This window comes from Ursus americanus, chromosome X (assembly GCF_024610735.1).
Source record: "Ursus americanus isolate L20-20 chromosome X, mUrsAme1.1.p, whole genome shotgun sequence".
NCBI lineage: Eukaryota > Metazoa > Chordata > Mammalia > Carnivora > Ursidae > Ursus > Ursus americanus.
The window spans coordinates 109,921,202-109,936,029 of record NC_142164.1 but is presented as its reverse complement, the minus strand read 5'-3'; the positions used below and the strand labels follow the sequence as shown (position 1 = coordinate 109,936,029).

Sequence of the window (14,828 nt, the reverse complement as noted above, 5' to 3'; positions counted from 1 at the left end):
TTTCTACTCATTTCCCTCCCCCCATATACACACAGGAATGAATGAATAGCATGATATAGATCTTTATCTCTACATACACACATATACCCAAATCCCTTTTGAAATAAGACCATGTATAAAAATAAATACAATTAAATATTTTCATCTTTTAATACTTGATGTCACATAGTTCTTTTGTTTTCATAATAAAGATAACTACTGATTTTTTTCCATACATACTTAAATAATACAGAAAACCATGAAGTAAAAATACTCCCAAATCTCACTACCCAGGGAAACACATTATTAACATTTTATTAAAATTCTTCTAAATATCTCTTTACAAACATACAGGCAATTCTATATAAATGGATTTTTTATTGAAGTATCATTGACACACAATGTTACATTAGATTCGGGTGTACAACATAGTGGTTTGACAACAACACTATACATTATGCTATGCTCACCACAAATGTAGCTACCATCTGTCACCATACAGTGCTATTACAATACTATTGACTATATTCCCTATGCTGTACCTTTTATCCCTGTGACTTATTCATTCCATGACTGGAAGCCTTTATTTCCCATTCCCCTTCACCCTTTTTGTCCATTCCCTACCAACTTCCCAAATGGAATTTAAAAAAAAAATTTTTTTTAAAGTAAGCTCTACACCCAACATGGGGCTTGAACCCACAACCCAGAGACCAAGAGTCACATCCTCTACCCACTGAGCCAGCCAGGCGCCCCCGGAATTTTTTTCTTTTAAAGTTCACTATGCTGTATGTATGTTTTCTAGGTCAAATTAAAAAAATGTTTATCATTCTTAGTAGCTGCATGGGGTTGCATTGTGCCATTATTTAACTACTGTGTATTTTGACACTCAACTCTCTGAAGAGGATAGAAAAAGCATTACCCCTACATTTATTATGCATCTTGCTGGGAATTTTACCTTTAAGAAGGTGAGGCATGGTGGCTGAGAACATCAACTTTATATAGAATCTGGCTATGGGTTCATTATCTACTGCTCTAGTTTTGAAATCTCAAAGCTGGACTAAGGTGTTCTGCCCATGAGATAAAATACTGGTACTTTCCCCAAATTTACAGAAATAATTAAAATTGATAGATGGAATTTCCACAATCTTGAAATTTACTCTCATGTATATTACATTTTTAGCATCTGCTACCACTGTCTTGTATTTAACTTTAATAAAAAAAATGGTAAAGCATTTACGTAAAATTTCATAATGAGTTATTTAATATATCAGAATTTCATGAGGGTCCGTGACTTTCAGAGGCTCGGTCATTAGAGATCTGGTTCCATCAGATGGAAAGGGAATATTCCTGAGCAAAACTGCATCCCCCGCCCCAATCCTGTCAAGAAAAAAAAATCGATTCAGCAAACCTAATTTGTTTAAAAATTTCAGTAACGAAACAACTAGCGGAGAAAACAGGATAATTCGACATGTATTAAGCGCCGACTAAGTGTGGAGAGCTGTGGTAGAACACCGGGCAGTTCAGCCAAGGTGAATAGGACGCAGCCCCGACCCTGCAGGAGCTCAGGACAGGTAAACGGTGCTGAGAGCTCTGATGGATGGTTAGGACTCGGGGGACTCGGGGCAGGTGTCCCAGCCAGAAACCTCAAATTCTGAAAGCCATTACATCTCTCCCGCCTTGAAAGTCACGATTTCCCCTTATCCCTAATCATTTGGGCTCAGTTCCGAAGAGGAGCAACAGAAACAAAAACACAACAACACGTCCCCACTCCTGCTCCCTCCCAAACACTGGACTATTTCTAAACTTTTCCCTCAGGATAATCGAGAGTACCTTTCGGTACCGGTACATCGCTTACAGAAAACTACAAGTCCCCGTAGGCTGCACGGGCAACCCAGCGGACACTCTTCGCGTTTCAGAACGCCGCCATACGCTCCAATCCTGAGCTGGGCCTGTGAGCCGTGCCCGCGCAGCCTGCTGGGACTTGTAGTCCACCTCAGATTCTTTTTCCCTCTCTGCGCAGACTCGCGCGGCCTGTGTTCGCCCTTCGGCCCTGCAGAAGCCCAGCCCAGACTTCAATGCTCCCCACCCCCATCCCGCTCCATCCCGTTGCGGGCCAACCTCCTCCGGTCACGTGGGAAGCAGTTCATGCGGCGATTGGCCGTGGGGGTTCAGGGGCGGGGCGCGGGGGCCCTGAAAGGTTCCGTGCCCCCTTGTCGGGCCGCTTGTTTGGTTGCTGCCGTCACCTCATGGCGACGCGGGTAGAGGAGGCAGCGCGGGGAAGAGGCGGAGGCGCCGAAGAGGCTATTGAGGCCGGACGGGGCGGACGGCGACGCAGCCCGCGGCAGAAGGTCAGTCTGGGAGGCGTCCGCGTTGTTGCCCGGCCGGGGGAATGCCCGGGCTAGATTTTTCGGGGTCCACATCTTCACTCTCTCCGGTTACCTTTAGCCACGGGACGAACATCCGGCCTTTTTCCTTCCCGGGGGTGACGACAGTGGGAGCAGGTGGAGGAGGATTTGGGACTGGGATGGATGGGGTAGGAGGGAGCGAAGGTTGGGGTTTTGGGGCGCGCGGCAGAGGTGGGGAGAGGGCAGGGGGCGCAGCCCGGTGTGAGGGGGAAGGGGAGCGAGGCGGGGGCGCGCCAGGTGTGACAGCCACGTGTGGCCGGCGCCGGGGAACCCCGGGCGCAAGGTGTTCCTTCTCCCAGCCCCCGCCCTCGGCGTGCTCTTCGTGCTTCCAGCGCGGGGCGCCACGGTCGGAGGGCTGCCTGGGTCAGGGGCTGGCCCTGTTCTTGCAGGGCAGGTGCGCAGGGCGCGCTGCGGGTGAGCCCGGGCGGCGCGGGCGAGGCTGTTGCGCAGCAAGATAACCGCGCGGGAGCCGGGGTTGCACTGCGCCCCCCTTCCCCCGCCCCCCTGCGCTCCCCGCCACTGCGCGGGCGGGCGAGCGCCGCGGGGCTGGAGGGGCCACTTGGCTCCCGGGTCCCAGGGCTCGTCTCTGGGCACTACGGGCCTGGCTACACGTGGGGCCGGCGATGGGAAGATGATGCTGTTGGACCTGGGTCCCACAGAGTTGGGGGCAGCATCGCTTGATAGCCGGTCTTCCCATTTAGTCCTCCCTCCCCTTTCTTGCTCTTTCTTTATTTACCCTCCTTTCCTTTTTTTGGGGGGGCGGTGAGCGGAAACTTGAGCGCCTCCCCCACCATGGCCTTTGGTCTTTCTTAATCTGGGAGACAGGCTGGACCGTTCCCCTTGCCTTACTTGACTCACGTCAAGGAGTTTTCAATGTCTCCCTGGATACGGGAAAATCGAGACCTTCAGAATGGGAGAATTCCACTTGTTCTGGAGTCAGTGGGTGGAGTTCGAAAAAGATTGCACAACAAATGGGGTACAGGGCTTTCAGGGCCCAGGAATGGAAATCCGCAGGGAAAGGCGCTGGAAAGGTGGACACCCCGTCTCTTTTTCCTTACAGTGGAACATATTGAAACATTCAACTTGTTGGACGTCCTGCTTGATCACTCAGCTATTTAATATTACTTAATTATGCATTTGAATACTCTCAAAAATCACTCCTGTGTGAAATTACGAAATAATTTTCTTATGAGATTTATGAGCTTGAAAAAGGAGAACAAAGGTTTGGTTTACATCTGAGAAAAATGTCCAGAATTGGTTTTGGGGGCCTGTTTCTAAGGTCAGGTATTTTCATATCTCCTTGCATAAGGGTGTTAATACTTCTCAGTTACCTCTCTTTCTCTCTTTGTACTCTAAAATAAAGATCCAGTACTTGAAGGACTGAAAAAGAAGCTGTGGACCTAATGTACTCTAGGGTTTCAAAACTGTCACTTTGGACACTTCATTTATTCCCTGAGGGTGGGGAGCCAATCTCAGTGTTTGATTTCATAGATCCCCCAGGGGAGGACTCTGATAAAAAGTCGCTGCAATTGAGGACGTAAGTTCCTGTTTATGCCACTAGGATAAGGACCAAAAGTCTGAATTAGGAACTGAGGTTTAATCAACTAGCATTTTAAACGACTGAGATAAGAGGTAATGACCCTTTGAGGCAGCACTCTGGGTAACAGCTGGATATGAATAGCCATGTGTTTCTGTACTGTCTCATTTTTTTCTTATCTCATGTACCTTTTTTCTTTGCTCATGTTTTTCTGGGCATCTTTTTTCCTTTTGATTTCCAATTGACTATGATCTGGAATCGAAATACATGGTTAAATATTAGTTTTTGAAATTTTTTTTTTAAAGATTTTATTTATTTATTCGACAGAGATAGAGACAGCCAGCGACAGAGGGAACACAAGCAGGGGGAGTGGGAGAGGAAGAAGCAGGCCCATAGTGGAAGAGCCTGATGTGGGGCTCGATCCCACAACGCCAGGATCACGCCCTGAGCCGAAGGCAGGCGCTTAACCGCTGTGCCACCCAGGCGCCCCTAGTTTTTGAATTTTTGTTTAAAAAAAAATTGGGTGACTATCTTGTGTCTGCAAAATTCACTTATTTCTTTATGACCCCTAATTTTTTATTTCCTCTGGGTTACCAACTTGAAAGAATATTCCTAATTCTAACTTGACTTGTACTGTATTTTTTTCAGGAAGCAGAAATAATGTTTAGCTAATTGGAATGTTTTGAAAATACTGAGGGAATTAAAGTGACTGTTTAGTCACTGACTTAAAGTGAAAAGCAACTGGAGATGGGCTTTATTGGCTCCTAGTTGTTTGAACCATCTACTTAGTCATTCTTTGCCAGCTCAGTTAATTGTGGCATTGTTTCATAACTATATCCATTTGAATGGTCTCTTGAAGTAACTCTTTTCTTCTAAAGTTAATATTATAGTACATTTCTAAGGGTCTCTTGAATTGTCTAAAACTGTGCTATCTGATATGATAGCCACTAGCTGCATGTGGCTGTTTAAATGTTAATTGAAATTAAATAAGGGGCGCCTGAGTGGCTCAGTCGGTTAAGCAGTTAAGCGTCTGCCTTCGGCCCCTGTCGTGATCCCAGGATCCCAGAGTCCTGGGTTCGGGCCCCACATCAAGTTCCCTGCTCAGTGGGGATTCTCCTTCTCCCTCTCTCTCTCTCTCAAAATCTTAAAAAAAAGAAATTAAGTAAAATTAAACATTCCATTCTTCTCTCATACTAGCCGCATTTCACGTGTTCAGTAGCCAGTGTGACTAATGGCTACTGTGTTAGAGCAGATCCATATTGCATAAAATTCTGTTGGACAAGGAGTGCCTGGGTGGCTCAGTCGTTAAGCGTCTGCCTTTGGTTCAGGGTGTGATCCCGGCGTTCTGGGATCGAGCCCTGCATCAGGCTCCTCCGCTGGGAGCCTGCTTCTTCCTCTCCCACTCCCCCTGCTAGTGTACCCTCTTTTGCTGGCTGTCTCTCTCTCTGTCGAATAAATAAAAATCTTTAAAAAAAAAATTCTGTTGGACAACATTGGTCTAAAAAGATGGGATGTACACTGTCAGGTATTCGAGGCATTTTTTAGAATACCAAGGTCATTCATTACTCTGTAAATTTCTATGTAGAATTTGTTTCAGGATATTGAATTAAAAAATTAATAGGCACTGTTTTTTGAGCAGTTTTAGGTTACAGAAAAATTGAGTATCAATTACAGAGTTCCCATATATTCCCTCAGACACATCGTTTCCCCTATTATTTATATCTCGTATTAGTGTGTTGCATTTGTTAGAATTGATGAGCCAGTATTGATACATTGCCATTAACAAAAGTCGATAATTTGCATTGGGGTTCATTCTTGGTGTTGTACGTTTAAGAGTTTTGACAAATGTATAATGACCTGCATCCACCATTACAATATCCTATGGAATAGTTTTCACTGCTCTGAAAATCCCCTATTTATCCCTCCTTCTGTTCCCCCGAACCATTGGTAGCCACTGATCTTTTTACTATCTGTATAGTTTTGCCTTTTCCAGAATGTCTAAGGTAGGTTTGTTTTGGTTTTTTATACTAGATTTTTGATGGGGAATGTTAAAAATGATTGAACTACTGTTAAACTTATTTTTAGGGGCGCCTGGGTGGCTCAGTTGGTTGGGCGTCTGCCTTCGGCTCAGGTAATGATCCCAGGGTTCTGCGATCCCTCTCTCTCTCCTCCTCTCCCTGCTTGTGCTTTCTCTTGCTATCTTTCTCTCTCAAATAAAATCTTTAAAAAACAACAACAACAACAACTTATTTTTAGGTGAGTAAACCATTTGGAAGGATAAAGATATGTAACCAAGGCTCAAATTAACAAAATCTTGCATCTGCATAGTACGCCATAAGTTTTACAGCATATTTGCACTTTGTTAACTCTTTAAGAGCAGCATCACTGGATGCCATGGAGAAGGCTGGAGGAATTGTCATTGCCCTCATTTACAGATGACAAACTGCTCAGCAAGGTCAAGTGATTTGCCTAAGGGGTGAAGCCAAGTCTAGAAACCAATACCCTTTCATCTAGACTACAATAATAAGTAGTGTACCGGTGGGTGAATAGTATGGATTTTGGAGTCAAGACTCTTGGCTCTCTGCCACTTACTTTACTAGCTGTGCAACCTTGGATGAGTTTCTCAATCTTTCTGAGCCTCAGTTGCATCATCTGTAGAGTGGCAATGATGCTAACACCTACCACATAGGATTGTTGTGAAGAGTAAATGTTGATGAGAAGCGTTCAGCACAGTGCCAGGCATGTAGAATTTTACTTGATCTGGTAGGGAGAATATATGAAAGATCCATTTCTCTTGCTTTTAGGATGCTATTAATATTGTAAACCTATCTTTGTAGTTTTGTAGTTTTCTCTCTTCCCAGAATCTCTCTGTGATAGATAAAATGAGGAGAAGTCCAGTCAGGGTGTGGCAAGAGTATGGGGTAGGAAGAAACCGTTTCATTATCTTGTTTTTCTCCCCATTTGTGGATTTGAATTTCCACTCTTCTGACACAGAGATTAAATAATAAAGTGACCTTCTCTTTACAACATTGTTTTCTATTTTCAAACTTTGGTCAATTTCATTTTCAAGGGGAACCAAAGAGGCAAAGCAGTAATGAGAGTAGACCAGATATAGCACAGTCCTTTAGTAATTCCATGTTTTTAGATCATGATATGCCCCATTTATTTTTTTCTAATTTATTTTTTAATATGCCACATTTATATACTATGTTACTGGAAGGTGGTTTGTATGTTATGTGCGTCATTTATGTTGTTTTTGACTAGAGAAGTGTTGGGTTTTTTTTTTCTTTCATTTTTTGGTTTGTCTTTGTGTTGTGTTGTTTTTGTTTTGTTTTTAAGTAGGCTCCATGTCCAGCATGGAGCCCAATCCGGGACTTGAACTCATGACCCTGAGATTAAGACCTGACCTGATATCAAGAGTTGGACGCTTAACTGAGCCACCCAGGTGCCCCAAGAAGTTGTTGTTGTTGTTGTTTTTTAAATTGAAGTATAGTTGACACATAAGGTTACATTAGTTTCAGGTATACAGCATAGTGATTCAACAAGTCTATACATTACGGTGAATTATACATTTACTGCAAGTGTAGCTACCATCTGTCACCATATAGTGCTGTTACAATACCTTTGACTATATTCCCTGTGCTGTACCTTTTATTCCTGTGACTTATTCATTCTATAAGTGGAATCCTGTACCTTTCACTCCCCTTCACCCATTTTGCCCATCCTCCCACCACCTTCCCCTCTGACAACCATCAGTTCTCCGTATTTATGGGTCTGTTTGTTCTTTTTGTTTGTTCATTTGTTTCGGTTTTTTAAGATTCCACATACAAATGAAGTATCGTATTTGTCTTTCTCTGACTTCTCTTACCGTAATGCCCTCTAGGTCCATTCAATTGACTAGAGAAGTTTTATGTAGAAATGTATGTGTCAAATCTAGAGGCCATAAAGTAGGCTGTGTGTGATTTGCTTGTGTATGGGATTCTTTACAGAAGGATTCACTATAATAGATTTTTCCATAGATATGCTGTTCAGATTTTATACTTTACAGAGAGCTGTGTTTCAAAGGAAAGAAATTTGAGTCCTCACTGTCTCCTGCAATGTGCTAGGCACTTAAAATGTGCTTCCATTCTAATATCTGCTTACCTTCACAGAGTAGGTGATATCCCCAGGTGGATAGATACAACATCTGAGGCTCAGTCAAGTAACAGAAAACTTGCTTAAATAAGATAGCTCAGAGTTGATGAAGTTGGCCTAGAGTTGGTATATAATTGTGCAACCGATGTACCTACTGCATGGACCGTTTCTGCTTACCTAGCAGAATTTAATATCCCAAAGAAGTTCCTTGGCCTTTTCCTCCCCTACTCACCCCTTCCCCCTCCCTCAATTACTTTTTGTTTGGTTCTAGACTGATTATCAGTAACTTTTAGTTAATATAACAGATGTGACAGTATTTTATTTAATTTTTTATTTTTATTTTTTATTTTTTTTTAAACATTTTATTTATTTATTTGACAGCCAGCAAGAGAGGGAACACAATCAAGGGGAGTGGGAGAGGAAGAAGCAGGCTTCCCGCGGAGGAGCCCGATGTGGGGCTCGATCCCAGAATTCCGGGATCACGCCCTGAGCTGAAGGCAGACGCTTAACGACTGAGCCACCCAGACGCCCCTATTTTTTATTTTTTTTTTAGAAGATTTTATTTATTTATTTGACAGAGAGAGAGAGAGACCCGCGCAAGAGAGGGAACACAAGCAGGGGGAGTGGGAGAGGAGAAGCAGGCTTCCTGCTAAGCAGGAAGCCTGATGCGGGGCTCAATCCCAGGACCCTGGGATCATGACCTGAGCCGAAGGCAGACGTTTAACTGACTGAGCCACCCAGGCACCCCTAGTTAATGTAACAGATGTGACAGTATTTTAAATGTATAAAGTAATGTACAAATTTAATGTAGTATTTGTTAACACTGAGAATTAGCTGTGTTTAAATTTTTCCCAAGTGGAGCATTTCCAGAAGAAAATAAAAATAGTTCAGGTGACCCTTTAAGGATTTGAACCCTGAGAGTATATTTTTATGATTCAATTCATTTCTTAGTTGAAACTCTCTTGGTACTTATAACTACTTAAATTTTATTACTGGATGGAAAAGATATATAAAATAACCAGTGTTATCCTCCCGCGCTATCAAAATAATTTTCCTTAGCATTTATTGCTTAGGGTGTTGATTTGCATTCTGTGTTACATTTCGAAAATGTCCCCCAGAACGACCCCCCATTATCCCCAACTTCCCACTCTGTAGTTGCCGTAAGTAATGTTGCTAAACCAGCACTTCTCCACTCCCTACTTTCAGAAAGGTCAGTGTAGAATGGTTTGGCAAGGAAGATGTGCCAGTGGCTTAGAAGCACATTTTGCTAAGTATTTTATGAATTGGCATGTGGGCCATATTAAAAGTGAGAATGTAGGCATTTTGCATAATTTGCAAATGCATCCTAATTCAGGTATTATTATAACCGTTCTGCATGCTACAGTTGATATTGATCACATCTAATCTTACAACTCTAGAAGGTAGATAATGTACATCCCTGGTTTATAGATAGCAGGAAACTGAGAGGTTGATCTCCCTCCTGGCTGCATAGGAGGCAGTAAGTGGTATGCTTGAAGGTCAGACTTTTGGGGCTCCAAAGTTGTTACTTGTATGCCATGTGTCCTGTGCTCTCTTAACATTTTTCTTGAGAATAGTGAATAAAAACATGCTCCTTGTTGAATGTAAGCAAAACTCAGTGGTAGGTCAAAAGAGTAATCGTTTTTGTTAAATGAAAAGAAATTGTGAAGTGTGGGTTGGATCATTGGGGGTATAGAAAAACTATTATGATCTGGGAAGTTTTGAGGGGAATTTTGAGCCTTACAGGTTTCATACCTTTTGTTTCACTGAGGCCTTGGGTCAACCTTGAGATAAATGAGTTAGGAGGTGTGCTGTGCTTTAATTCTCTGCAAAAGCACTTCCAAGTATAATTTGGATAAATTGAAAGATTGAGGGTTTAGAGAGACCTTTTTGTAAAAACCTGTCTCAAAGTCCACACAACACAGTGTTAACAAAGAGCTAAAGTGGTCTGGGTAAGTAGGACAAGAGAAAAGAGAAAGCTTGATGTTCAGACGTACATCATGGTTGGTCCACGTGGAGCTGGCGAAGTGTGACTTCATAAAATTGGGACGGGGTGTTCCATTTAGGTAACCCATAAAAGTAGAAGACCATTTTACATCTTAGGAGTCTGTGGCTTGAAGATACTAATTGTGTGACCCAGCCCCTGCCCCTCTGCAAAATAGGTCAGGCCCAAGCATATTTTAGTAGCTTTGAGCATTAAAATTTTGGGGTTTCCTGATATTTTTGCTGCCTAGATGGGTGTTTAGGCTAATGCAGGTATCTTTCAGTTTGCAGATTATCATTGAATTACAGTTTTAGAGCTAGAAATGATTTTGCAAATCATGGAGTCCAGCACCCTTTATTTTTATAAAATAGTCATAGAAATTAAATGTGAAATCTAGTGCCATCATCCTTGTTTTAAAAGGCAAATGATGTGCATGGTCTAATGCAGATGTTAGCACCTACCACAGATATTAGTAGTAAGTGTAGTAATACTTAGTACTATAAGAGAAGTTATAAGGCTAAAGAAGCTGTGTCCCAACTAGACCTTTTCTGGACCTCTTTGCTCATTTCTTGGCTTCTTCACCCTCATCCTAACTTCAGCGCTGGTTTCTCTCTTTTTTCCTCATTTACCTATTAATGCCTCTGTGTGCTCCCCGTGCTCATAACATATTGCGACAGCTTATTGGCAGCCTTTTGCTGCCAAGAGTTAGGAGTTGGGACAGCTCCTAGAACTTATTGCTTCCAGTTTATATCCCTCCTCAGAACTCTGTCCCTGCTCTGGTTTTACTCAGGTATTAATTCATTTTTTTGGTTAACAGCTTTATTGAGGTATAATTCACATACCATACAATTCACCCACTTAAAGTGTACAGCTCAAGTGGTTCTCAGTGTATTCACAGAGTTTTGTGACCATCACCACATTTATTTATTTTTTAAAAAGATTTATTTATTTATTTGAGAGAGAAAGAGAGCACAAGAGCAGGGTGGGTCAGAGGGAGAGGCAGACTCCCTGCTGAGCAGGGAGCTGATGAGGGCCTTGATCCTGGACTCCAGGATCATGACCTGAGCTGAAGGCCACAGCTTAACCAACCAAGCCACCCAGGCACCCCACCACATTTATTTTTAACATAACCTTGGAAGAACGTATTCTCTGGAATGATACAGAGAAAGCTAAGAATTCAGTCTCTGCTTTCCAAGCCCTTAGGTTCATGACCGAGGACAAACTACTTTAAATGATATCAGTGAGCCTGTTTGTTCATCATACCTGCCTATAAGATAGTTCTGAGGATTAAATGAGGAAGTATATCAGCTACTGTTGGAGAGGCTTCTGAATGAACCACAGGAAATGGCACTCCTGGCTCGCTGTCTTTGAACTTGGTCCCAGGGCCATATTCCCTAGAGATGGATCTGCTTGGTTAAGGGTGCCGAGGTAAGGACCCCTCTCAGGCCATGGTTTGAGTGAGTTGGCCTTCTAGTCTCTCTATTCCTGTTCCATCACAACCAGGACAGCAGTTCTCAAACTTTTTGGTTTCAGGATCTTTTTGCATAATTTTTAAGTATGCTTTTGTTTTGTGGGTTATATCTAATATTTTATTAGAAATTAAAACATATAGTAAATTATTATTCATTTAAAATGAACTCATATTGTACTAATTATCTATTGCTGTGTAACAAATCACCCCAAAACTTAGTGCTTGAAACAACATTTATGATCTCTTTCTGTAGGTCAGGAATCTGGGTGTGGCTTAGTTGGGTCCTCTGCTTTTCAGGGTCTCATGGACTAGTCATCTGAAGGCTTGATGGGGATGGATCCACTTCCTAGCTCACTCATGTAGTTATTGGAAGGATTCAGTTCTTTATGAGCTGTTGGCTCCAGGGTTCCCTTGGTTCCTTGCCACATGGGCCTTTCCATAGGCATCTCACAACATGGCTGCTGGCTTCATCAGAATGAGCAAGACTGTCAGCAGAAGAGAGAAGGAAGTTGCAGTTTTTTTGTCACAACCATAGAGGTAACAGGCCCTCACTTTTGCCAGATTCTCTCTTCATTAGAAGTCAGTCACTAGGTCTAGCCTGCTTTCAAGGGGAGGGGATTATACAAGGTTGTGAATACCAGGAGGATCACTGGGATCATTGGGGACCATGTCAGAAGCCGTCTGCCACATATCAACATGATGGTTTTTGAAAATTAGATACTGATTTTCCAAAATAACAGACTCCTAAGTAACAGAGAACAAACTGGTGGTTGCCGGAGGGGAGGTGGGTGGGTGAATGGGTGAAATAGATGAAGGGAATTTAAACAAAAATCAAGATGTCTTTATTTATTTATATTTTAAGTGAGAAGAGTGGCATTGTTTTATGTTGTTGTAGATTTCTTTAATGAATGGCTTAATAGAGAGCTGAATTCTCGTATCTGCCTCTGGATTCAGTCGGTGGCAATATGCTGTTGTAGTTGAAGTGTAGGAAGACAGTCTGGCCTTACACATGTATGTAGTTGGAGCAGGGAAGAGTGTTTTAATAGCTTTTTTAGGCAGTTGTGGAAATTCTTTGATATTACACCAAAACTTGGCAAGTAGTAGTTCTTGAAGGTTAGTTGCCAATGTGGGATCTGAAACTCTACTGAACTTTTAGTACTGTTATATTAAAATATAATGCTTTGTTTTGCACTTTGAATGGATGTTTTTTCTCCCATGCATCATTTTGTAATATCATCTGTTAGTCATTTGAAAAGTATGGGTTTACCAAATTGTGTCAATCTTCCAAACGTTGACACATTTTGTTATATAATATCAAAATCATGTTAGTATCACCACTGATGTCATCAGGAGAGTTTTTTTTTTTTAAACAATGTTATTCAGGTGTATAGCATAGTGTTTTAACAATTCTCTTTACATTACTCAGTGCTCACTACCTTAAGTGTAGTCTCCATATGTCACCATACAGTGTTGTTATATTAGTATTGACTGTAGTCCCTGTATTGTACAGAAAAGTCTTAAGTATTGGGAAGCTGTCAAACTCATGGTAGTAGATAGTTTTTTTATTTTTTAAAGATTTTATTTATTTATTTGACAGACAGCCAGTGAGAGAGGGAACACAGGCAGGAGGAGTGGGAGAGGAAGAAGCAGGCTCCCAGCAGAGGAGCCTGATGTGGGGCTTGATCCCAGGACTCCGGGATCACGCCCTGAGCCGAAGGCGGACACTTAACGACTGAGCCACCCAGGTGCCCCAGGTAGCAGATAGTTTTAAAAAATTCTAAATTTTGCTTAAAAATTCGAATTTTGTCATTGGCAACAAATACTATCTGTCGTTTGCCTTGAAGTAACAGGCTCACTATATATATTTTGGAAAATACGTTTGTCAAATACCCAAGTCTGAATAACAAGCACAGTTTATCTTAAAAAAAAAAAAAAAAAAGAAGGTGATCCATGAGAAAAGCTGCTGGTTGGGCTTGTAGTTCAAACAGCTGCATTAGTGGTTTTCTTTAAGATGCCCATCACACTTTGGTGTGCAGTGGAAGTGCTTTATGTGTACTTTTCTATGTCTTCACACAGTTAAAAAGATGTGTACTCATTGGTTGAGATTTAATAATAATTCATAATTGTATTGCTTCCTCAAGGGCATTTGTAAGTAAAAATGCCGCCTCCCCCTCCATTAGAGTACATGGTGGTGAAGAAAACCATGACTTAGAGTTTGGTGCCCCTGCCTTAATTTTGTTCTAAGTAGTCAGCACTGTTACTCTTTACTACTTTTGTACCATTAGTGCAAACGTTAACACCAAAACACAAATAATATCTCTGTATTATTATGAAAATAATGTTTGAGCTTGCAGACTACCTGGAAATGTCCACAGGGACCATATTTTGAGAACCACTGCCCCTGAGTTTTCTCAGAAGTGGGCTCTGCTTTTCCTTGTTTCATGTTTCCCAAGACCATTCTGTCAGAAGAGAATAGGCTTATTTTTCCTGGCCCTATTCCTAAACCTTGTTCTAGGAATGTGGAATCCCAGTTATTACTGACTGAACTGCTTTCTCTTGCTAATGGAGCAATTCAGTAATCCTAGCAACCACAATATTTTTACATTTAATTTCTAATGGCCAGTATAAAGTTAGGTTTTATTTGCTAAAGGCTTGAAGAACATTCTAAACCAAAATACATTCATCATGATTCTTTCGTGTGTGTGTGTGTGTGGGGGGTAAGATATGCATAACATAAAATTTACCATTTTAACCCTTTTCAGGCATATGGTTTAGTGGTATTAATTACATCAATTACGTTAACAGTGTTGTGCAAACAACACAATCATCTGTTTCCAGAACTTTTTCATCTTCCCAAACTGAAACTCTGTACTCCATTCCCCCTTGCCCTGAGCCCCTCGCAACTATTATTCTATTTTCTTTGTCTGTGTATTTGACTGTTACTGGTATTTCCTATAAATGGAATCATACAGTGTTTGTTCTTTTGTGTCTGGCTTTTTTCATTTAACATGATATATATATTTTTTAGGTTTATTTTTTTAAAGACTTTTGAAGATTTTTATTTATTTTTTGAAGATTTATTTATTTTAGAGCATGAGCAGGGCTAGGGGCAGGGAGGAGCAGAGGGGGAGGGACAAGCAGACTTCCCACTGAGCAGATCCTTGTGGGGGGGCCGCCCCCCCCGCCCAGTGTAGGGCTCAAGCCCTGAAATCATGGCTTGAGCCAAAATCAAGAGCTGGGCATTCAACTGAGCCATTCAGACGTCCCTTTTTATTTATTTATTTATTTTTAAAGATTTTA

At 41.8% G+C, this 14,828-nt stretch overlaps 1 protein-coding gene across 2 annotated transcripts in view; it reads left to right on the top strand.

Annotated features, from left to right (window-relative positions):
• Positions 1–2,181: 2,181 nt before the first annotated feature.
• The window catches only part of TXLNG (taxilin gamma), a 52,395-nt gene continuing 39,748 nt past the window's right edge, over positions 2,182–14,828 (top strand). The window contains exon 1 of one of the 2 annotated variants that reach the window (XM_045777982.2): positions 2,182–2,327. In XM_045777982.2, the coding sequence (XP_045633938.2) occupies positions 2,226–2,327 (102 nt within the window). In that variant the 5' untranslated portion in view covers positions 2,182–2,225. The remainder of the gene's footprint in view (positions 2,328–14,828) is intronic. The other variant, XM_045777983.2, reaches the window with a different exon arrangement.